The following is a 22,952-nucleotide window of genomic DNA, read 5'->3' on the forward strand; positions in this document are numbered from 1 at the left end:
TACTGTACAAGTTGTTTAGGTCAGCAAGCTGTCCAAACTAAGTTCTTCTATCTATAATAAACCACATATTACCAAAAAATTTTTCAAATGTGACTATGTATGTAAATGGATTGAACTTCATATTAACCAAAAAAAGAGTGGAAAAGGAATATATTACTTCAGGAACTCAAAATGAATAGAACTCATTCTACTCTTGTATAATTATTCTCAACTTGCCTGATAAGGATCATGGCATGGTTAGGCTCATGTGTCAACTTGGCAAAGTACTGTTGCCTGATTGTTTGGTCAAGTAAGCATTGGCCTAATTGTTACTGTGAGGCATTTTGTTTACTGAAATCATTACTAAATTGATTGCATTTATGGCTGATTACATCTGCAATCAACTGAGGAGATTGCCTTCAGCAATGAGAGATATGTCACCCAGTCAAATGGTGGCCTTAAAAAGAGGTGATTATTTCAGCAGTCAGAAGAAAGAATTTTCATCTCTACTTCAGAAAGACAGCTTTTCCTGGGGAATTCATCAAGGACCTTCATTGAAGTTCCTAGCTTGCAGCCTGCCCTACAGACTTGGATTCATGCATCCCCATAGACATGTGAGACAACTTTATAAAATCTTATATTTACAGATATCTCCAGTCGATTTGTTTCCCTAGAGAACCTTCATACAGGGCACATGTCAATGTAAATTTTAATTTAATAGGACTGGGCTAAGGCCCAGAAATTTGTGTTTTTAAAAGCACCCTAGGTGATTTTTAACTTCAGGCAAGTTAGGGAAATATGTTATAGAATAAGTGAGAAGAGGTTTCTCTACAGGAGGTAACACAGTTTCCAAAATACTCAACTTTTTAGACATTATTTAAAGTCATTCAAATGATTCTAAATGCCCTTGTAATTGAGTCTATAATTCTGTACTAGTGAGGGAAAGGTCTTCAGAGTTCATCTTCCTATTTTATAGTAACTGCGAAGGTTATATCAAATGGCACGGAAGCCAACTCTGAATATTTTCATAAAAAAATTATACTGAGTGGAGCAGGGGTATTTCAGTGGATGAGTGCCTGCTTTGCATATAAGAGGCTCTGGGTTCAATCTCTGGTACCTCCTTAAAAAAAAAAGAAAGAAAGAAAGAAATTGTACTGATACTTCTTAGGATAGTGCCTGACACAGTTTAAGGGCTCAAGTGTCAGTCATTTTGATAGTTAACAATAACAGCAAACCAGATTTATCAAATTTGGAACATATGAGCATGCAAAAATAAAAAGGATATATATCATCAGTACCTCACTCAGTACACTAAGTATACGGTAATATTTATCTTAAGTTGCATTGTAGATTGTTAAAAAAACAGCCCATTTTCCAAAGTGACTATGCTGACCTCATCAAGAAATGAGACTTATCCCTCACTCCTTGTATCTGGGCTGCGTTTGTGACTTGTTTTGACCAACAGAATATAAAGAAGTGACAGATTGTAACTTCAGAGACTAGATCTAAAGAGGCATTGCACCATTTACATTTGCCTGTTGGAACCCTCCCATCCCAAGTGAAGAAGCCCAGCCTAGACTACTGAATCATCAGGCATGGCATGGAGAGAGAGGCCCAGCAACCAACTCCCCAGAGGCCCAGCGACCAAGTCCCCAGATATGTGGGTGAGGTCATCGTAGACTTTCCAGCATCTGTCCAGCAGTCTCATGACCACAGCCACCTAAATATCCTAGGGCAAAAACGGCAGAAAAACCATCCAGCAGGGTATAATCAACTGACAAAATTGTGAGAAATAATAAATTGCTGTTTTAAGACACTCAGTCTTGCTTGATTTATTACACAGTAATAGATAAATAAAATAAAGCATTAAATCAAACAGGAATGATTTACTTATTCAGACACAAAACAAGAAGCTATGATTCTGGGAGTTTTATTTTCTGAGAGTAGAAACTACAATATTGAACAGAAAGGAGAAATAAAACAAACTGCAAAATCCTGAGGATATGACTCAACTTTTAACCCTTTAAAAGTCACTAAAACAATTAATTTTAAATATAAGTATTTTATCTTTATATTCACAAAACTAATTATAATATCTTTATACAATAAATTTTGTTAGGGTTTTTTTTGTGTGAGTCAGAGAGTATAAACTTCCCTACCACAACATAATTTTTCTGTCCAATAGAAACTCTGTATTTTAGATCACCATTAAATGGTAGTGATCTTTCCCAAACATAGTATACTTATATCTCCGTGGTGAATGTGAAGACATTGATTTCAGGAAAACCAGCATCCAATCATATATGTTATACCCTTTGGCAACCAGAAAATGCTAAAGTGCTTAAGAGATGTACTCTACAATGATGTTTAGAGACAGGATTTATAATCTACATAAGTATCAACAAAAATATGTAAAAATTAGAGTAAGTTTCGCATTGTTAAAATTTGTAGTTGTTCACTGTTGAGACTTATCTTAAACACTACACAGTTCTATATTCATTGTATCATAATTTGCATTGCTGTTGCCTTAGAGGAAGCTTAAAAAGAATACTTCTAATGTCTGGCAGAATATTTTAGGGAGCATGATTCTCCTAATTTCTGAGATATTTAATAAATTTCTTTTGAGTCAACATTCCTTCCATCTCATATCACCAATTTACTCCAAGCATCCAGATTAGTGATATATTTTGGTACGTGCTTAATAAAATGATTAGTCTCTAAAGCTCAGCAGTGTTCATCAGTTGCATCATATCATGGAAAGCATCAAATGTCAGATGAACTAGCTTTTCTGCATCAGTCTCTAGACATGATTTCCAGGCTGAACAAGTCACAGTAAACCTGTGAAGCACAAATAATAAATGATTAAGTACTATGCAAAATTCACAACACAAAAAGACTCCAAAGGGAAGCAGATGTGGCTCAAGCGACTGGACTCCCATCTACCATACGTGAGGTCCTGGGACCTCCTGGTGAAGGCTAGCTGACTCATGCCAAGAGCTGACACAACAAGATGACACAAGAAAAAAGAGACACAGAAGAAAAGGACAGTGGGAGAGACAACAAACCAGGAGCTGAGGTGGCAAAAGCGAGCCTCTCTCCCACATCAGAAGGTCCCCATATCAATCCCCAATGCCTCCTAAAAAAGAAGACAAGCTGACACAGAAGAATGTGCAGTGAATGAACACAGAAAGCAGGTAGTGAGTGCAAGCAGCAAGGGGGTGGGGATATAAATAAATAAAATAGATCTTTAAAAAAAAAAGAGACTCCAAATGGTAATGATGAATAATCTATCTGGATAGTCACAAATGAAATGTGAATTCTTGGTAATAGTAGGCAAATATAACCTGACCACAAAAGAAGGTATAGCCAGATTTATGTATATGAGGAAATACCTAATTTGCTATGTGACTAGAGGCTGAGGACAAAAGAGAAAAAAAATTAGCCAGAGCCCAAGAGTGCTCTGGAGTAAGGTCTTATATTAAGGAAAAAAATATTAAGACCTTCCTAAAGTGATCTAATTGGAATGAGTTGAAGTATGAATTTTTCAACGAAATGAACTATTTTTAAAGAAGTGTATAGAGTTTGAAGAGTATGAATAAAGAATTAAAATAGAGAAGGAAGGATAAAAGGAAAGGGAAGAGCTGTTTCTAGACCAGCCAAGGAGAGAAACTGTTGGAACCAAGTCACATTTTCTACCGTCTTCTCTTAGAGCCCCTTGATAAAGAAAGCTGTGTCAGACAGCTGATAAAGGTGGTCTCAAGAAGCTGAAGAAAAATGGAGAGAAGCCTGGTTTCTGGTAGGCTCAGGGCAGAAAGTGGACTACGAACTTCATTGGAACTAGCCTTCCCCTTTCCAGACATCCAGAATTCTCTATTACAAAACATGCATTAGGCTTAAATTAAAATCACAATGTTGTGCTTTACAGTGTTGTAAAGCTTACAGACAGCCATGCAATTTTCTCGTCACTTAAATGGATATTAATAGCAAATTATGTTGTCAACATGTCTTTTTCAAGTAGAAAAAGTAAAAACATGCTTTTGCCTAGTATATATTGATGTCATCAATGTTTGAATGGATTTCAAATATTGGATTTCAATGGATTTGAGGAGATATACAGGAATCTACAGGAAATACTGCCTTGTTTTCATCTAGTGATTCATGATGACTAGAGTTATTTTCCAGACACACTGTGCATATAATTCGTAAATATTTAGCAACATCTAAATAGGTTTCTTTCAAAAGATTAACAATTCTTTTTTAAGTATTAAATTTTTCAAGAATTCAGTTATCTTTCTAAATTATAGAAGAAATAATCTTTCCTACATGCACAGATAATTCCCAAGAGAAACACAGATGCCAATAAACAGAAAAAAAATTTAACTTCTTAAATAAAAGATTCAAATTATGTTGTGATTTTTGTCTATTATATTGGTAAGGAATTTTTATGATAATACCTAGAATTGACAACAGTGTGGTGAAATGAGGAAGGATAAATTATAATATGCATTATTTTTAATGATAGAAAAATTGGAAATAATAGGAAACTGGTTAAAGTAAAGAAATCTGTAAGACTGAACATTATCCAAACATTAAAATATCTCAAGGCATATTTAACTGCACTGGGAACTGCTTGAAATAATACTAATTGAGAATGGAATTCACAAAAAGGATACAAAAAATATTTACAATGTGATCCAAATTTTAAAAATTATACACGTGCAAGATCTATATATAACTTGGAAACATCATAAAAATCATTCTTGTGCCTTGTAATGGAAATGTAGATAATGTTGTTCTCTAAAGGAAATGTAGTTAAAGTTCTCTGTATTCTTCCATCTTTGCCAAATTTCTTACAATAAGCATGTAGCACATTTAAAATAAAAATGCTATTTTAAAAGTAAAATAAACCAATTTTAAGCCACAATTTACATACTTAATAATGAATGAAAAAAATTTTTTGAGACAATTTCCATGTATTTCATTTGAAAATATTTTGGGCTTTCTCATAGTAAATGATTCATAAACTTGTATCTCTAACTCTGTCTCTTTTCTGAGCTCTTCACTCATATATCTAGTTGCCTACTGACATAGAATATTGTATATAAAAAAATTCTTGCATTAGCAGGAATCTCAAAATCAACATACACAAAACAAAAATTTTTATTGTACCCTACCATGCCCCAAACCTGTTTTTCCCCCAATTTTCTCAATCACAGAAAATGCCACCAGCAGATTAGCAATCCATCAGTAAGTCCTAATTCTACCTCTAAAATGTAACTCAAAATCCATCTACTTCTTTCCACCTTCATTACCAACAGTCTTGTTCAAGTCATCATCCTTCTTGCTTCCTAACTAATTTTCCTCATCTCATTCTTCCTCATCTCACTGTTCTCCAACCAACCAATACTCCATATAGCAGCCAGTGATCCTTTTTACATGTAATTAAATACATAGCTTCCTATATTTAAAACTCCTAAAATGCTTCCCAAGCTTCCCATTATTCTGAGGAGAAAACCCAAACTTTTTATCTTATAAGGATATACTTCAATTGACCATACCAACTGAATCAGTGTCTCCAGGAGTAGTTTTAAAATGCCCCACTTGATATTAATGTGTACTCAGGGTTGAGAGCAATGTGCTACAAGGCTACCACCTGTCAACCTTTTCAACCACTTCTACCACCCTCCTCCTCAAATGCTAAGTTAGAGCCATAATGTCTCTTTCTGTTCCTTATAAGTGCCAACCTCTTTTTTACCCTAGGACTTTCATATTTATGTCCAGTGAAAAAGTCATTCTAAAAATATAGAGTACAAAGTACTAATGAGACATTATTACAGAGCTGGGATACAGTAACAAATAAATCAAAGACACTGTTCTTGTCAAACATATTCTAGGAAAAGAAGATTGAAAGTATACAAATATGTACATATTGGGTAGTTATAACTGCTATGAAGAAAAAGTAGCATGGGTAGGGGGAAGGTCAGGAAGCAGGGCAAGGTGAGATGACATTTCCGCAAAGATCTGCATGAAGTATAAGGGAGTGATTCTTGTATATATTTCGAGGAAGAGGTCGAGGAAATCATAATTGCAAATGCCTTTAAAAGAGAGCTTGCTTGCCATGCTTGAGGAACAAGAAGGCCACTGTGCTAGAGTAGAATGAAACAGTGGGAGAGTGGTAGAGGTAGGGTCAGAGAGGTGACTGAGAGCTAGATCATGTAAGGTCTTGCAGGACAACTTGGGATTTTACTATGAATAATATGGGAAGCCCCTGGAGGATTCTAAGTAGAGGAGTATATAACTTTAGTAACATTTTTAAAGGGATCACTATGACTGCTGTGTAGACTGGTCTGTAAGGAAGGAAAGACGGAAGCAAGAAGACCACACAGAAACCTACTGCAATAGCCTATATGGTAGAAGATGGGGTTGGGCTTGGTAGAAGAATTGGAGATAGAAAGCAATGGTCAGATTTTGGAGAGCTATTTCCTTGGCTATTCCTGTGGTTAATTCATTTTCACCCTAAACATCTTGGCTGAACTGTCACTCCTCAGAGACCTTTCCTGGCCTTGCTATATAAAACAGTGCTCCTTCTCCAACCAGTTAGTTTCTATTACCACATCAACTGACTTCTTTCCTTCACAATAGTTAAACAAGTATTTTGCTTATTTGTTAGCTTTTGTCTTTCTCAAGGACAAAACAAAACTTAAAAGAGAGGGGATCTTGTTTGTCTTATGCAGTTAGCACCTAAAACAATACCTAGAACACTGTAAGTATTTACGGACTATTTCCTGAATTAATGAATGTAATTCTGCCCCAGGATCATTAAAAATATTTTTTTCTAAAAGCCAGAGAACTGTGATATATCTGACCTGAACTCATCATTGCATGCAACACAGGATCCACTACTTGTCAGGGAATATGTGAAAATGCTTACTTACTCTCTCTATATAATGATGATTTTAGACTTTTGACAAAATAATAAGTATCACTTGTATAACTGACTATGCACAAAACACAATTGACATTGAAGCTGATAAAATTTTGAAAAATATCCTTGAGCGCAACTCTTTAAAAAAGGAAAAGTATAAAAACAATGTATTAGAAACTGAAATACGTCATATGTATTGTCCCAATTTTTCACATTTCATTTGAAGTGCCTCCAACCCTACCCTCATATTATTCACACAGTGCAAAATGTAGGCACATTATTTTTTACAAAGCTCTCCATATTTTGAAAGACCCCTGTGAAGAGACTACCAGACTGTGTAAGTGAAGAATTTCCAAGCCTTGTTATCACTTCCATATGCCTCATTCTTCATCTCTTTTCCCTACCAAGTTTTAATCTTTTCTTTCTCACTCTTTCCAAAACATAAGTCAATCTCTATATAACCCAAGTAAAATGCATCTTAATTGGTAAAATATTCTTTTTTTTTTTTTCTTTTAGCATAAACTGATTTGCCTAGTCTTTTTAGTTTTTGCCTTACAAAGATTGTCTGGACTACACAAACCACCACATATTGACAGGCGGTCAAATTTTATCTGAACTGACCCTAAAATATCTTAGGTAAATCTAATATGCTAAAATGAATACAGATTTTGAGGCGTGATATGATTACTGAGTCAACCTTAAACAGTGTTCTGCACAAAAGCACCTAAGAGACTAATTTTGAAAAGTGTCTCACTGTAGAAGCAAGACAGAAAAACATAAATACACATTAAATGCCTAAGTGGTAAAAGAACAAAACAAAACAGTTATCTATATAGCCAGTGACAGATGACAACAAAATTGAAATTACAGTGTGGGAAAGACATTCAAACAAACAAAAGTAATAGCTTTCTTATGTAACAATACAGTAAGAATTTTAAAGCAGCCTCACCTGTCATCTCTGATGTTGTAGAAATATCCATAGCCATTGTGTACCATGGGAACCGTCCCTCCATGGGCTCGAACATAACCAGCCAGACTTGTGGAAAGAACAAAATTTCCACCTCCTCCACTGTGTAGGACAGTAAAAGGATAAATTAGTAGGCTTACAAATACTAATCCTGTTTCTGAAGAGCTTTTTTCAAATATAAATTTTATTGAAATGTATTCATAAACCACACAATTCATCTAAAATGTATAATCTATGGTATACGGTATAATCTATGGTATACGGTATAATCACAGAGTTGTGCATTCATCACTTCAATGTTAGAACATTTTCATTACTGCGAAAAAGATACACATAAAAAACAAAAACAAATAAACAAAAAACCCTCTACCCTTTAGTAGTCACTTCTCCATCTCTCTGTCCTCTTGCATACAAAACTGCTAATTTCCATCTCTATAACTTATTTGTATTTACATTTTGTATAGACAGAGACTAATAATATGCAATACGTTTTGTCTAGTTTCTTTCACTTAGCATACTTTCTCTTTTTTTTCACCGTTGATGGAAGGTTATATAACTATACACTACTACACACTACTGTCCACAGATTGCTTTGGTTGTATTTTTGCCAAAACATCACCCTAATATTAACATCTTGTAACATGATCGTGTATTTGTTCTGCTTCAGAACAAAACATTCTTGTATATGCACTATTAATCATACTCATTTTTCACAAGAGGGCTGGTTATACTATACAGTCCCATGTTTCCTTTTTTAGCTTACCTTCAAGTGATAAACACAACCTTAGACTTTCCCTTTCAACCACTATCATACCCATATATTACAAACACTTTGATGTGGTTTCACCATTTCTATTCATTTCCAAACACAATCTTTTTACCAATTCTGCAGATTAAACCTCAACTTTCTATTATCTAGCCACATTTTATTCTCTGATAATATATTCTAGCTTGCCTTTGCCAATTATATTCAGCTCAAAACAGCAAAATAATATATTTGTCCTTTTGTGTTTGGCTTGCTTCACTCAATGTAATGTCCTCCTGGTTCATCCATGTTGGCAATATGCTTCATAACTTCATTTCTTCTTACAGTTTAATAATATTCCATTGTGTGTATATAACCACAATTTGTTTATGCATTCATCAGTTGATGGACACCCAGTTGGTTGCTTCCATATTTTGGTCATTGTGAATAATGCTGATATGAACATTGGAGTGCAGATGTCTATTCATGTCCTGCTCTCAAGGTTCTTCTGGGTACATACCATTGCTAGGTCACATGGCAAGTCTATATTCAACTTCCTTAGGAACTGCCAAACAGTCCCCACAGTGGCTGTACCATTCTCCATTCCCACCAACAGTGAATAAACATTCCTATTGCTCCACATCCTCTCCAACACTCATAGTTGTCTGTTTTCATTTTTTTAAAAATAGTACCATTCTAGTACATGTGAACTATCTCATTGTGGCTTTGGTTGGCATTTCCCTAATTGCTCACAATGTTGAATGTTTTTCATGTGTACTTTTGTCATTTGTATTTCTTCTTTAGAAAAACTTCTATTCAAGTCTTTTGCCCATTTTTAAATTGAGTTGTCTTTTTTATTGTTTAGTTGTAGGATCCCTTTATATACCAGGGATATTAACCCTTGTGGGCAGTGTGATTTCCAGATATTTTTGCCCACTGAATAGGCTGCATTTTTACCCTCTTTTCAAAAGACTTTGAGGTGCAAAAGTGTCTAATTTTGAGGAGGTCCCTTTTGTCCATTTTTTCATTTCTTGTTCATACTTTGAGTGTAAGTTTTAAGAGACCCTTACCTATCAGAAGATCTTAAAGACATTTCCCTACATTATTGTCTAGCACTTTTATGGTCCTGGCTTTTATGTTTACATCTTTTTTTTTTTTAAAGACTTATTTTTTAATTTATTTCTCTCCCTTCCCCCTCTCCCCCCCCACCATTGTCTGCTCTCTGTGTTCATTCGTTGTGTGTCCTTCTGTGACCACTTCTATCCTTAACAGCGCCACTGGGAATCTGTGTTTCTTTTTGTTGCGTCATCTTGTTGTGTCAGCTCTCCGTGTGTGCGGCGCCATTCCTGGACAGGCTGCACTTTCTTTCGCGCTAGGCGGCTCTCCTTACGGGGTGCACTCATTGCGCGTGGGGCTCCCCTACGCGGGGGACACCTGTGTGGCAGGGCACTCCTTGTGCGCATCAGCACTGAGCATGGGCCAGCTCCACACGGGTCAAGAGGGCCTGGATTTGAACTGCGGCCCTCCCATGTGGTAGGCAGACGCCCTATCCATTGAGCCAAGTCCACTTCCCTATGTTTACATCTTTGATCCTTTTTGAGTTAATTCTTGTATAAGGAGTGAGATAGGAGTCCTCTTTTATTCTTGTGGTTATTGGATATCCAGTTCTTCCAGCACAAATTGTTGAAGAGACTCTTCTGTCCCAATAAAGTGGACTTGGTAGGCTTATCAAAAATCATTTGAAGGAGCAGATGTGGCTCAAGCAGTTGGGTGCCTGCCTCCCACATGGGTGGTCTCAGGTTCGGTTCCTGGTGCCTCCTAAAAGATGATGCGCAGACACAGTGAACAGACACAGTGAGCAAACACAACCAGCACACACAGTAAGCAGACACACAGAGCAACAGCAAGTGCAAACAACAAGCAGACAGGTAAGGGAACCATCTCTGGGGGAAATTTAAAAAAAATCAGTTGACTATAGAGCCCCAATCATAACTCAATTTCTATTTCTAAACTCCCATTTCGATTCCATTGATCAATGTGTCTATCTTACACAGACATTATGCTGTTTTGGCCACACTACCTTTGTAATAGGCTTCAAGGTCAGAAAGTGTGAGTCCTCCAACTTCATTCTTTGTTAAGATGTTTTTGGCTATTCAGGGCCCCTTTGCATTCCAAATAAATTTGGTAATTGACTTTTCTATTTCTGTAGAGTAGGCTGTTGGAATTTTGATTGGGACTGCATTTAATCTATAAATAAGTTTGGGTAAAATGACAACTGCCTGATATTTAGTCTTCTAATCCATAACATATGATGCCATTCCTTCTTTTTGCTGCTACTGTAAATGGAGTAAATTTCCTGGTTTCCTGCTCGGATTGTTCATTATGGGTGTATTTTTTGCTACTAAGTTTTGCATGTTGATTTTATTACTCCCACTTTACTGAACTTATTCATTAGCTCTAGTAACTTTCTCATAGATATTTTGGGATTTTTAAAATATAAAATCATGTCATGTGTGAATTAGAGAGTTTTACTTCCTCTTTTCCAATTTGTATGCCATTTCTTTTTCTTGCCTAACTGCTCTGGCTAGAACGTCTAGCACAATATTGAATAACAGTAGTGATTGTGGGCATCCTTATCTTGTTCCCCATCTGTAGCATTCTGATATGGTTCTGAATTCCAAAAATAGATACTGAATTATGTTTATGATCTGGCCTGTACCTGGGCATGACTGAGTTATGACTGGGGTTTTGATTGGGCCATGTCACTAGGGTGTTGAGTCCCTGCTCCTTGGTAGGTGGGGACTCACAGATAAAAGGCATGGCAAAGGACAGAGTTCGGGGTTCTTGATGTTGGAGTTTTGATGTTGGAGTTTGATGATGAAGACTTAAGCTGGCACCCAGGGAAGTAAGCACACAGAAGACAGAGAATCAAGTCCCAGGAAGAAAGGAAACTTGAACCCAGAGAGAGGCAAGACCCTAGAATTGAGAAACCCAGGAAGCCTGAGGGTTCAAGATGCTGGTAGCCATCTTGCTCCAACACATGAAAAATAGACTTTGGTGAGGGAAGTAGCTTATACTTTATGGCCTAGTATCTGTGGGCTCCTTCTCCAAATAAATATCCTTTATAAAAACCAATCAATTTTTGGTATTTTGCAACAGTACCCCTTTGGCTGACTAATATACCATCTTAGAAGGAAAGCTTTCAATCTTTCCCCATTGAGTGCAATATTGGTTGTGGGTTTTCCATATACCTTTTATAATGCTGAAGAATTTTCTTCCTATTCCTATCTTTTGCAGTGTTTTATCAAGAAAGGATGCTGGAGTTTGTCTAATGCCTTTACCTTCCATTCCAGGAATAAAACCCACTAGATTGTGGTGTATAATTCTTTTAATATGCTATTAGATTAGCTTGGCAAGCATTCTGTTGAGAATTTTTGCATCTATGTCCATTAGAGAAATTGGTCTATAATTTTCTTTTCTTGTAATATCTTTATCTGGCTGTGGTATTAGGGTGATGTTGACTTCATAAAATGTGTTGGATAATTTTTCCTCTTCAATTTTAGTTTAAACAGGATTGGTATTAATATTAATTCTTCTAAGTGTTTGGCAGAATTCACCTGTGAAGTCATCTGGTCCTGGACTTTTCTTTGTTGGAAGATTTTTAATGACTGATTCAATCTCTACTTGTGATTGGTTGTTGAGGTCTTGTATTTCTCATAGAGTCTATGTAGGTTGTTAGTGCATTTCTAGGAATTTATCCATTTCATCTAGGTTGTCTAATTTGTTGGCATACAGTATCTCATAATACCTTATGATCCTTTTTTTTTCTGTGAGGCCAGTTGTAATGGCCTCCTCTCATTCCTGATTTTATTTATTTGCATATTCTTTTTTTTCTTTGTTAATATAGTTAAGGGTTTGTCAGTTTTATTGATCTTCCCTCCAAGATCTGTTGATTTTCTCTTTTTACTCAATTTCATTTATTTTCCACTCTAACCTTTGTTATTTCTTTCATTCTGTTTGCTTTGAGATTGGTTTGCTGTTCTTTTTACAGTTCCTCCCAGTATTCACTTAGGTCTTTGATTTTAACTCTTTCTTTTTTTCTACTATAGGTGGCTTAGGGCTATAAATTGTCCTCTCAGCACTGTCTTTGCTGTATTCTGTAAGTCTGATAGGCTATGTTCTCATTTTCATTCATCTCCAGATAGTCACTAATTTTTCTTGCAGTTTCTTCTCTGACCCACTTATTTTTAGGAGTATGTTGCTTAGCCTCCACATATTTGCAAATTTCTTCCCTTTCCCACCTATTATTGATTTCCAGCTTCTTTCCATTATGATCCAAGAAGGTACTTTGCATAATTTCAAACTTTCTATATTTATTGAGTCTTATTTTATGACCCAACATGTGGTCAATCCTGGAGAAATAGCTGTAAGCACATGACAAGAATGTATAACATGCTAATATGGGTGCACTATTCTATATATGTCTGCTTATAGAGCTCATTTATCAAAAAATTCAAGGTTTCTGTTTTCTTGTTGATCTTCTGTCCAAATGTTCTATCCAGTGCTGAGAGTGGTATACTGAAGTCTCCAACTATTGTTGTAGTGACACCAATTTCTCCTTTCAGTGTTACCAGAGTCTGCCTCATCTATTTTGGGGCACCATAGTTAGATGCATAGATATTCATGTCAGTTACCACTTCCTGGGGGACTGTCCCTTTTATTAATATATAATGGCCTTCTGCATCTAGTAGTTTGCATTTAAAATCTGTTTTGCCTGATATTAGTATAGCTACCCTGTTCTTTTTTGGTTATGGTTGGTGTGAAATATTTTTTTCCAATTTTTCACTTTTAGCCTATTTGTATCCTTCGGTCTGAGGTGAGTCTCTTGAAGACAGCATATAGATGGCTCATGTTTTGTTATCCATTCTTCCAGTCTGTATCTTTTGTTTGGGGAGTTTAATCCATTAACATTCAATGCTATTACTATAAAAGCACTGCTCACTTCAACCATTTTCTCCTTTCCCTTTCGTATGTCACATCTTGTTTTAGTCTTTTTACCATTTTGGTTACTCTGTCTAATAGTCTTCAACTTCTACACTTGCCTCCAAGCCTCTCTCTCCTGTCTTTTCCTTTCAGGCATCAGGAGTCCCTTTTATATTTCCTGAAGAGGTCACTTCTTTTTTATGAACTCTTGTAGTTTCTGCTTATCTGTGAATATTTTAAACTCACCTTTGTATTTGAAGGATAATTTTTCTGAATAAAGAATTCTTGGCTGGAAGTTTTTCTCTTTCAGTATCTTAATTATATCATACCACTGTCTTCCCGCCTCCATGGTTTCTGATGAGAAATCCTCATTAAGTCTTATACCGGATGTCCCTTGTATGTGATGATTCACTTCTCCTTTACTGCTTTTAGAATTTTCTTTTTATCTTTGACATTCTAAATAGTATGTGTCTTAGAGTAGATCTATTTGGATTTATTCTGATTGAAGTCCACTGTGTTTCTTCAACATGTATATTCACGTCTGTCATGAGAGTTGGAAAATTTTGGCCATTATTTCCTTAAATACTCTTTCTGCCCTCTTTTTCCTTCTCTTCTCCTTCTGGAACTCCCAGGACACATATGTTGTTGTGCTTTATGATATTATTCAACTCCCTGAATCCCTGCTTATTTTTCACTTTTTTTCTTCTGCTCTTCTCTCTTTTAAATTTCAGCTGCGCTACTGATTCTTTCTTCCAGGCTTTCAAATCTGCTGTTCTTCACTGATTCTTTCTTCCATGATTTAAAATCTGTTGTTGTATGTCTCTAGTGTATTTTTAACCTTATCTGTTGTGTCTTTCATTCCCATAACGTCTGTTATTTTTCTATTCAAGCTTTCAAATTATTCTTTGTGTTCACCCAGTGTCATCTTAATATCGCTTATCTCTAGCTATGTTGTCCTTCAACTCCTTAATTTGATTTAAGGGATCTGTATGAACATCATTGATTAGGTGTTTCAAATCCTGTGTCTTATCTGGAGCTTTGATTTGTTCCTTTCCTTGAGCCGTATCTTCCTTTTTCTTAGTATGGCTTGTAATTTTTTGCTGATGTCTAGGCATCTCATTTTGATGGAGAGTTTACTCTGAGGGTCATTTTCTCTCTCTTGCCTAGGGATTTTGTGTTGCATAGGTGTGTGTTACCGTTGGTTCTTTGATTCTTGATTAAACTTGTTCTAGGACTTTAGGACTGCCCCTGTTTAACTGCTCAGACCAGGGCCATGGATTCAGTAATTGGGTGCAGATCAGTTTCCAGGGACTTTGGGTATCAGGGCAGTAAAAGTGCCCAAAAGCCTCCTATTTCTTTACTATTTCCCTCTTTGCATGCACTTTCCTGATCTGAGTCCCTCGGCAGACCTCTCCAATCAAACTGTAGGGGGAATGTGTTCACTGGGACCCTGCCTGGGCAGATGGTATAGAATCAAGGTCCAGGAGAATTCTCCTTATTCAGAACCAAGCCTTAAAATTTAAATAGGCCAAAAGTTGCTCTCATACCTCAGCCAGCCACACCCTGCCTTTTCCAAGGGAGGAATTAAATTTCCACTCAGCAACAAGTCCAGGACAGTAGGAAGGGTGTTTGAGAAGGCAGGTTCTCTTTAGTTCAGTGCCAGCTCCCAGCACAGTGACACATCCCCACCCAATCTGGAAGGGTACAATACGTGGGATGCCACAGACCAAGTTCACTGGCCAAGAGCTGGATAGGCTGTAGGCTGAATGCCTCCCTCTCTCACTTCCTGGGGAAGCGAACAGGTGACTCCCCTCAGACCGTGGTCACTGGGCAGATGCCAGAGGACCCACTGCTGTCTGCTCTAAGGGTGGGGGGATAGGCACCAGCAGCTGCAGCTTTAATTCATGGATCTGTCATTCCTCTCTCTTCCTGGTGGTATCCAGCCTTCCCCTGGTCTCCTAAGCCCTAAAACACTTTTCCAGTTTCTGCCTGTCCACTAACTATTTTTCTGGGAGAGGAGTCCTTTGCCTCTTTAATCCTCCATCTTCCCAGAATTCCCTAAAGACCTTTTAACATTCAGGCAAAAAGAAATTGACTGATGAAGTTATAAAACACTTCACTATATTACCTTTTGGAGAAAAGTGGGTCTGTAAAAAGTTCTGGATCAGGGTATCCTTCCTCTTTTGCTATGAGTAAGAGACCTAAAAGGTGACGGTCAAATCCTGCAATGAAATTCCAAATACTAAGTTAGAAAAAAATTTTCAACATGAAATTTTCTTTAAAAAATAAGAATAATTCTAAGTACCTTTCCCAGTTGAACAGTCTTTCATCATTTCATTGTGCTTTGCAAAGGCCTGTAACATCTTTTGCTTCCGCTCAAAAAGCTGTGTTAACATAAATCAGAGACACTTCAATAAGACAATGTACAGAAAACAAATGAACCAAAAAATGTGAGAATTTGGGTAATTTGGGTGAAGGGGAGAAGATTTCTAGGAAGACATATGACACATACTTCTATGTCTTTTTTAAATTTCTACTACTGCCATTTCTTTCCTATAGGTCTTGTTCCTTGGAACAGGAAAATAGGAACTTGTGGGCAACACTGAAGTGACATTAACAAGTATAAAGACAGATATAACTGTGATTTCAAAACTAAAACATAATTGTCAAAAAGGACACTGAAGCAGTTTTATGAAATTAAAATAAATTAACATACACATACTATGCCTATCAAAACTAAAGAAATATAACAAAATAGCAGGGAGGAGGAAATTACCCTGTTTTCTAATTGCTTCCTCCAAAAAGTGCAAAACAAAACTAAAACTGTTCTGTTTCTAATATATGAAAACCAGAATTTATCTCTGATTTTAAAAAAACTTTTAACCAAATGAAGACAAGCTTCTTTTTTAAAATACACTTTTCAGAGTCTCCACTTAACTGGTGTTCTAAAGATAGACCAGGAGCACTGAAATAATATACAGAAGATACTTTACCTAGAAAATGGCTTAACTGGGCTTCTTCTCAAATCCCAAATGAAGGAATACCCTCCAGAGACACTGAAGAGCCCTCTCAATAGTACCAGAAAGTTGGACTCTCATTATTACCCCCTAGTTTTCTGTTACTTACTTTTTCCAAGTATGCACTTCACCGATGAACAAATGCTTTGAAAACTTCGGAAAATAAATTATCATGGGGAACTAAAGCAAAGTAGTTACTCAAAAGCCAAGATTCCTTTAGAATAATTAAACAAATCCTGTTCATTTTTTCTTTTCAAACACTTACACTGGTAGTAGGATTCTGCATGGACTGGCACCACCTGACTGCTTCTACTGTACATGAACGCATAGTCTCTGTACGGCCATGATAAAAATATCTTGTCATAGCTGTTTCATAACAGCAACCAGGGCTAAAAGGAAAAATTAACATAAGAGTGTATATCATGAGAAAGGAAAAAAAAAACTTCTGTCAAGCTTTCAAGCAATTAAAAAAGATTATAAGCCTAATAAACACTCTGGTATCACTACAAACAGATTTTACCTAATAAAGCTGGAGTTAGTCAGAAACTAAGTCCTTCAACACAGACTATTTTCAGCAAAAATACTCTGGTAGACATGAGATTTCAAAGCCTTGGCTGTTGTCAGGTTTTATATATATATATATATGTTTATGGTTTGCAGCCCCTAAGATAGCCCCCAATGACACCTGCCTCCTGGTGTTAATGGTCTTGTGTAATCCCCTCGCTATGAATGTGGGCTGGACCTAGTGACTGACTTTCAATAGACAGAATATGGCAAAAGTGATGGGATAGCACTTCAGTGATTAAGTTTCAAAAAGAGCTCTCTCTTGTGCTCTTACTTCCTTGCTCTGAAGGAAACTATCTGGCTTGTAAGGAGTTATGGAGAGGCCCACATGGCAAGAAACCTGAGGGAGGTTTCTGGTCAATAGCCAACAAGGAACTGAATCTTGTCAACCACCATGTCCCACTAAGGAGAGCCTTCTGATGAGAACACAGCTCTGGCTGACACCCTGAGCACAAACTCATAAGAGATTTAAGCCACAGACACCCAGTTGAATCAAACCTGGATTCCTGACCCACAGAAACAGTGAGATAATAAATGTGTGTTGTTTAAGCCACTAAGTTTTGGAGTAATTTGCTACATAGCAGTTGGTAACTAATAAAGAGTCTTTGGCCTTTAGTTCTTAAATATAGAACATGGATGACTGCAGAATTAAGTAGAAGCATTAAAGAAGTTTCCCAGAGTGATGATGACTGTTTTTCTGGGTTGGAGCACAACATGACAATTTTAGGTATAAAATTCTTTTACTTTCTTGGTGGTGGAATTTAGAGTCGAAGAGATTAAATGGAATGAGAGATAAGGTTCTGAAGAGAGTTATCACACCTCTTAAGTGTTTTTGTAAGGCTGTCTCTCATATGATTATCTTTTTAAGTGTGAATAAGAACATGTAAGTAAAACTAAAAACAGTACTAAAATAACATTCTTAAAAAACATTAGAAATAAAAGCAGGAGAAATAAATGATAGACCATCACCGCTTTGCAACTTCTAATGTTCATCAATGCCTACTCAAACCATTAGGTAAAAAACTTGGGGTGGGAGGAACTTTATAATGGATGAATTCAGCTGAAAACTGAACCCACTTTCAATTTTGAGATGCAAAAGGCAACAAACAGCATTACCTATTTGATTTACTATTGCAAAAAAATAATAAAAATAGAACTGATTCTGACCCAGTCTCCAGATCTAACTACTGGTTCACAGGGACTACAGGAGATGGGCAACATGTTAAACACTAGGGGATATGCAATCAGCAAAATCCAGAAATGGAAAACTCTATACTACATATGACCCAATTCCTTCTTCAAATAAAATGAAAGAAGAAAAAGGTAAGGGAAGGATTCTTACAGTTTAAAAAGGTTTTAGGAGACATATCAACCAAATGCAAGTGTTAACCTTATTTGGAACCTAATTGGAACATATTTTCTGGTTAAAACAAAAAACTGAGAAACTTCCATTGCCAGCTCTGATGGACTACCTTATATCAAGCTAATCCCACTATTAGGAGGAATAAGAAAACTGAATTAAAAAAAACAAAAAACATTTGAGGGTTTTTGCAGAATAGTCAAGGTAACAGGGAGTGAGGGCCAAGATCTGGAGAGAAGAGAAACTCTTGTAATGAAGCAATATTGAATGCTGCTTTTACCCTCAAGGAATATGTGTATTCTTAAGTTGGCAAATTGTTGAGAAGTTGAACAGAAAATTACTGATAAGAGGCAAAGAAATGCAGCCGAATTTTCAATAGTTTCATGGGACAGGTGAAACAGAAATTAGTGTTTATGGCTAACAAACAGCCAAGACTTGAGAGGCCAAGATCTTTGACAAAGAGGGACACTCAGAGATGTGAGCCTGATTGTCTGAGCCTCTCTTCCCTCAAGGCATTTGCTGATTGGTTAGGGAAGCAGGCTGAAAGGTAGAGAAACCAAGGAGAAATTGACTGCTTAGAAGCTCAGAAGATAACTGAAGCATTCAGTAGTCCCGTGGGAATAGGGAGATTAAAAATTAATAGTTTAGGGCTTATTAATGTAGAGGGGGCCCAGATAAAATCCAGGACTTCACATTAGGAAAAAGGGCAAACAAACTGATCAGAGTAAAGAATGCAATCCAGCATAGAAGCAACCCTATCTCTGATTAGATTAACATAAAGTACTCAGACTCTTCCTCCAGAAAGCTAAAGAAAATTTCCTTTGATGAAAACCAGATAATTTTGTTGTTATGGGGCAGATTGTCCTATATATATTGTATGGATGTTCATTAGCAACCTTGACCTCTACCCACTAGATATGCTACCTTCTTCAAATTATAACAACCAAAGAAAAACTCCAGACATTGCCAAATGTCCCCTGGAGGGCAAATTCATCCACAGTTGAGAACCACTGATGTAGAGCCTCTACAATGCCACTGTCCAGTACTGTAGCCACTAGCTACATGTGACCATTATGCATGTGAAATAGGGCCAGCTTAAATTGAGATGCACTGCAAGCATTATACAGATGTCAAATTTTGAGGGTTTAGTATGAAAAAAAGAACGGAAAATCTCAACATTCTTATATCGATTACATGTTGAAATAATATTTTGACATACTAGGTTAAACTATATTATTAAAATTAATTTCATCACTTTTTTAATATGGCTACCAGAAAAGTTAAAATTACATATGTGGCTCACATTTGTGACTTGCATTATATTCCTATTAGACAGTGCTGTTATACAGTCTTTCTTAAACAATATCCAGCATTCAATCAAAACTTAACAGGCATATTAAAGACAGAACCAAGAGTAAAAGAAACAGAAATGGAACCTTTGGTGATCCATACATTGGAGTTAGAAGACACAGGCTTAAAAGTAGCTGTGATTAAAATGTTAATAAATAAATGGAGAATTTCATCAGAAAACCAGACTACAAAAAAGAACCAGGGAAACAGATGTAGCTCAAGCAGATGGGCTCCCATCTACCATATAGTAGGTCTAGGGTTTGATGCCCAGGGCCTCCTGGTGAAGGCAAACTGGCCCAATTGGCAAGTTGACCCACACAGAGTGCCAGCCCACGTGGGAGTGCCGCCCCTCATAGGACTGCCAGCCAATGCGGAAAGCTGGTGCAGCAAGATGACACAACAAAAGAAACAGAGGAGAGACAATGAGATGTAGCAGAACAGGGAGCTAAGGTGGGGCAAGAAACCGATTGCCTCTCTCCCACTCCAGAAGATCCCAGGATTGGTTCCTGGAGCCACATAATGAGAATACAAGAAGACACAGAAGAACACACAGCAAATGAGCACAGAGAACAGATGATGGGGGGGGGGGGGCGGGGAATAAAGAAAGAAATCTTTGGGGGGGAAAAAAAAAAGGAACCAAATGAAATTCTAAAATACTCAGGTATATTAAGCAGCAGGTTAGACAGAGGTAAAGAGATGTATCTAGAACTTTGCTTGTCAACTAATGTGCAAGCATATTAAAGTTTGAGAAGCAAAACAAGTTAAAATATACTCTAACTAGAGCAAGGAAAGGAAAATTCGAGCAGGATAGGTACAAAGAAAACCACACACATGCATATAACAATAAAACTACTGAAAACTAAAGTTAAAGAGAAAATATTAAAAGCACCATCTTTAAGTACTGAAAAGAAAAAGCTGTCAACCTAAAATTCTGTATCCAGCAAAACCATATTTCAAAAACAAAGATTATTTAAAGACTTTTTCAGACACACAAAAAGTGAAAAAAATTCATCACCAGCAGATGTACCGCAAGAAATGTCAAAGAAGTCTCCAGGCAGAAGAAAAATGATTCTGGGTAGAAATCTGTATCTCAACAAAGGATTGAGGAACACTCAAAATGGTAAATATATATGTAAATATAAGATAGGTTTTTCTTGTTTTTAAGACCTCTTTAAAAGACTGATTAAGGCAAAAATAATAATTGTGTATTGAAGGTTTTATAGTATGTAGAATTATATATAATGAAAGGCAAAAGCACAAAGAATGGGATAAAGGAAATAGAAACATTCTGCTTTAAGATTCACATATTACATGTGAGGAGGAAAATATTTTTTGAAGTAGATTGGGATAAGTTAAAGATGTATATTGTAAGTCCTAGCAAAACTACTAAAAAATATAAATGATGAATAGCTAATAGTGGAGATAAAATGGAACAATTTTAAAAACTCTCACTGAATGCGAAGAAAGAATGAACAAGGAGCAAATGGGATAAAGAGAATAAACAGCAAGATGGTAGACTGAAACCTATAGTAAACATAAATGATCTAAACATTCCATTTTAAAGACAGATACTGGCAGCAGACTTGGCCCAGTGGTTAGGGCATCCGTCTACCACATGGGAGGAACACGGTTCAAACCCCGGACCTCCCTGACCCATGTGGAGCTGGCCCATGCGCAGTGCTGATGCGCGCAAGGAGTGCCCTGCCACACAGGGGTGTCCCCCACGCAGGGGAGCCCCACACGCAAGGAGTGCCTCCTGTAAGGAGAGTCGCCCAGTGCGAAAGAAAGTGCAGCCTACCCAGGAATGGTGCCACACACATGGAGAGCTAACACAAACAAAGAGAAACACAGATTCCCATGCCACTGACAACAACAGAAGTGGACAAAGAAGACGCAGCAAATAGAAACAGAGAACAGAAAACTGGGGTGGGGGGGGAGGGGAGAGAAATAAATAAATAAATCTTTAAAAAAATAAAGACAGATACTGTCAGACTGGATTAAAAAAGATCCAGGGGCTTCCATTTCTGCTTAAAATGTACAATCTCACAAGGGACAGCCTCTGCTCTCTTAACAATGAGAAAAGCCTGGATCATATAAAATCATAACTTTTCATGAATCCATCAGAAAAATGAGATCGTAAGAAAACCAAGTGATCTTAATTCCAAAGAATTACAGCCTCTTAGAGGAGTCCAGATACTTCAAAAGCATCAAAGTCCAAAAAAAAGCAGGTAGAGAAACTGTGACAGATCAGAATTCACACACTGCTGATAGAAGTGCAAAATAAAGATACAAAGCCAATTGGAGAAAGGTAAGAAATCACAATGAGCAGTTAGGATGGAATGACTACAGAAAATAAAAATATGCTTTTGGACTTTAAAATACTAAAAATGAAAAATGAGTAGTCCTCACCATCCATAAAGTCTGTAATAAGCCAGCTGAAGTGCAAGCTGAATAAATGTATCAGGGTGAAGCTGCTTCTTCTTGGTTAGCTTTTTGCCAAAAGCTGTAAAGGCATAAGTCACAATCTCCAGGTCAGATACCTAACAAAAATTAAATAAGAACCATGAAAATTTACCTAAAGCAAACACCCCAGAGAAAACCAATTTTCCATTTGGATTAAAGTAATCATCATACATGAAAATTAAAGATATTAAAGTTATAATTTTAAAATATTTTAGGTTGCCACGCTTGCATAACAGCCAAATTTTTATACATGACAGTTAAAATCATGTATAAATGTGTTTTTATACATTTATAAAATCTCTTAAGAGAAAGTAAAAAAATCTACCTGCTTGAAAAATTGGGCTTTAGCTTGGCTGATGTCATTTAACACTTTCTCATCCACAGTGAAAACAAGCTCCTCTGGAAGTGGTATAGCCCGTACCTTTTCTGAACCCTGAAAATAAAGAAGACTTAAAAATAGTACACCTATAAAAATATTAGGGGACTAAAGATGAAATATTTGTTTTAATATACCTTCCATTTTCCTTCATTCTCAAAAATCTTCTCATCAACATAATGGGTAATGTATACCATAATCATTCCATCAAAAGGAGCATGCT

The 22,952-nt window shown here is 36.6% G+C and overlaps 1 protein-coding gene across 4 annotated transcripts in view; it reads right to left on the bottom strand.

The window, feature by feature from the left end:
* Nucleotides 1-1,893: 1,893 nt before the first annotated feature.
* The window catches only part of CROT (carnitine O-octanoyltransferase), a 67,032-nt gene continuing 45,973 nt past the window's right edge, over nucleotides 1,894-22,952 (bottom strand). For all 4 annotated transcript variants that reach the window (XM_058297074.2, XM_058297075.1, XM_071215186.1 and 1 more), the window contains exons 10-17: nucleotides 22,867-22,950; nucleotides 22,679-22,786; nucleotides 22,300-22,430; nucleotides 16,882-17,005; nucleotides 15,905-15,983; nucleotides 15,728-15,821; nucleotides 7,854-7,973; nucleotides 1,894-2,817 (exon numbers count right to left, since the gene is read on the bottom strand). In XM_058297074.2, the coding sequence (XP_058153057.1) occupies nucleotides 2,697-2,817; nucleotides 7,854-7,973; nucleotides 15,728-15,821; nucleotides 15,905-15,983; nucleotides 16,882-17,005; nucleotides 22,300-22,430; nucleotides 22,679-22,786; nucleotides 22,867-22,950 (861 nt within the window). In that variant the 3' untranslated portion in view covers nucleotides 1,894-2,696. The remainder of the gene's footprint in view (nucleotides 2,818-7,853; nucleotides 7,974-15,727; nucleotides 15,822-15,904; nucleotides 15,984-16,881; nucleotides 17,006-22,299; nucleotides 22,431-22,678; nucleotides 22,787-22,866; nucleotides 22,951-22,952) is intronic.

Source organism: Dasypus novemcinctus, chromosome 5, assembly GCF_030445035.2.
Source record: "Dasypus novemcinctus isolate mDasNov1 chromosome 5, mDasNov1.1.hap2, whole genome shotgun sequence".
Classification (NCBI taxonomy): domain Eukaryota; kingdom Metazoa; phylum Chordata; class Mammalia; order Cingulata; family Dasypodidae; genus Dasypus; species Dasypus novemcinctus.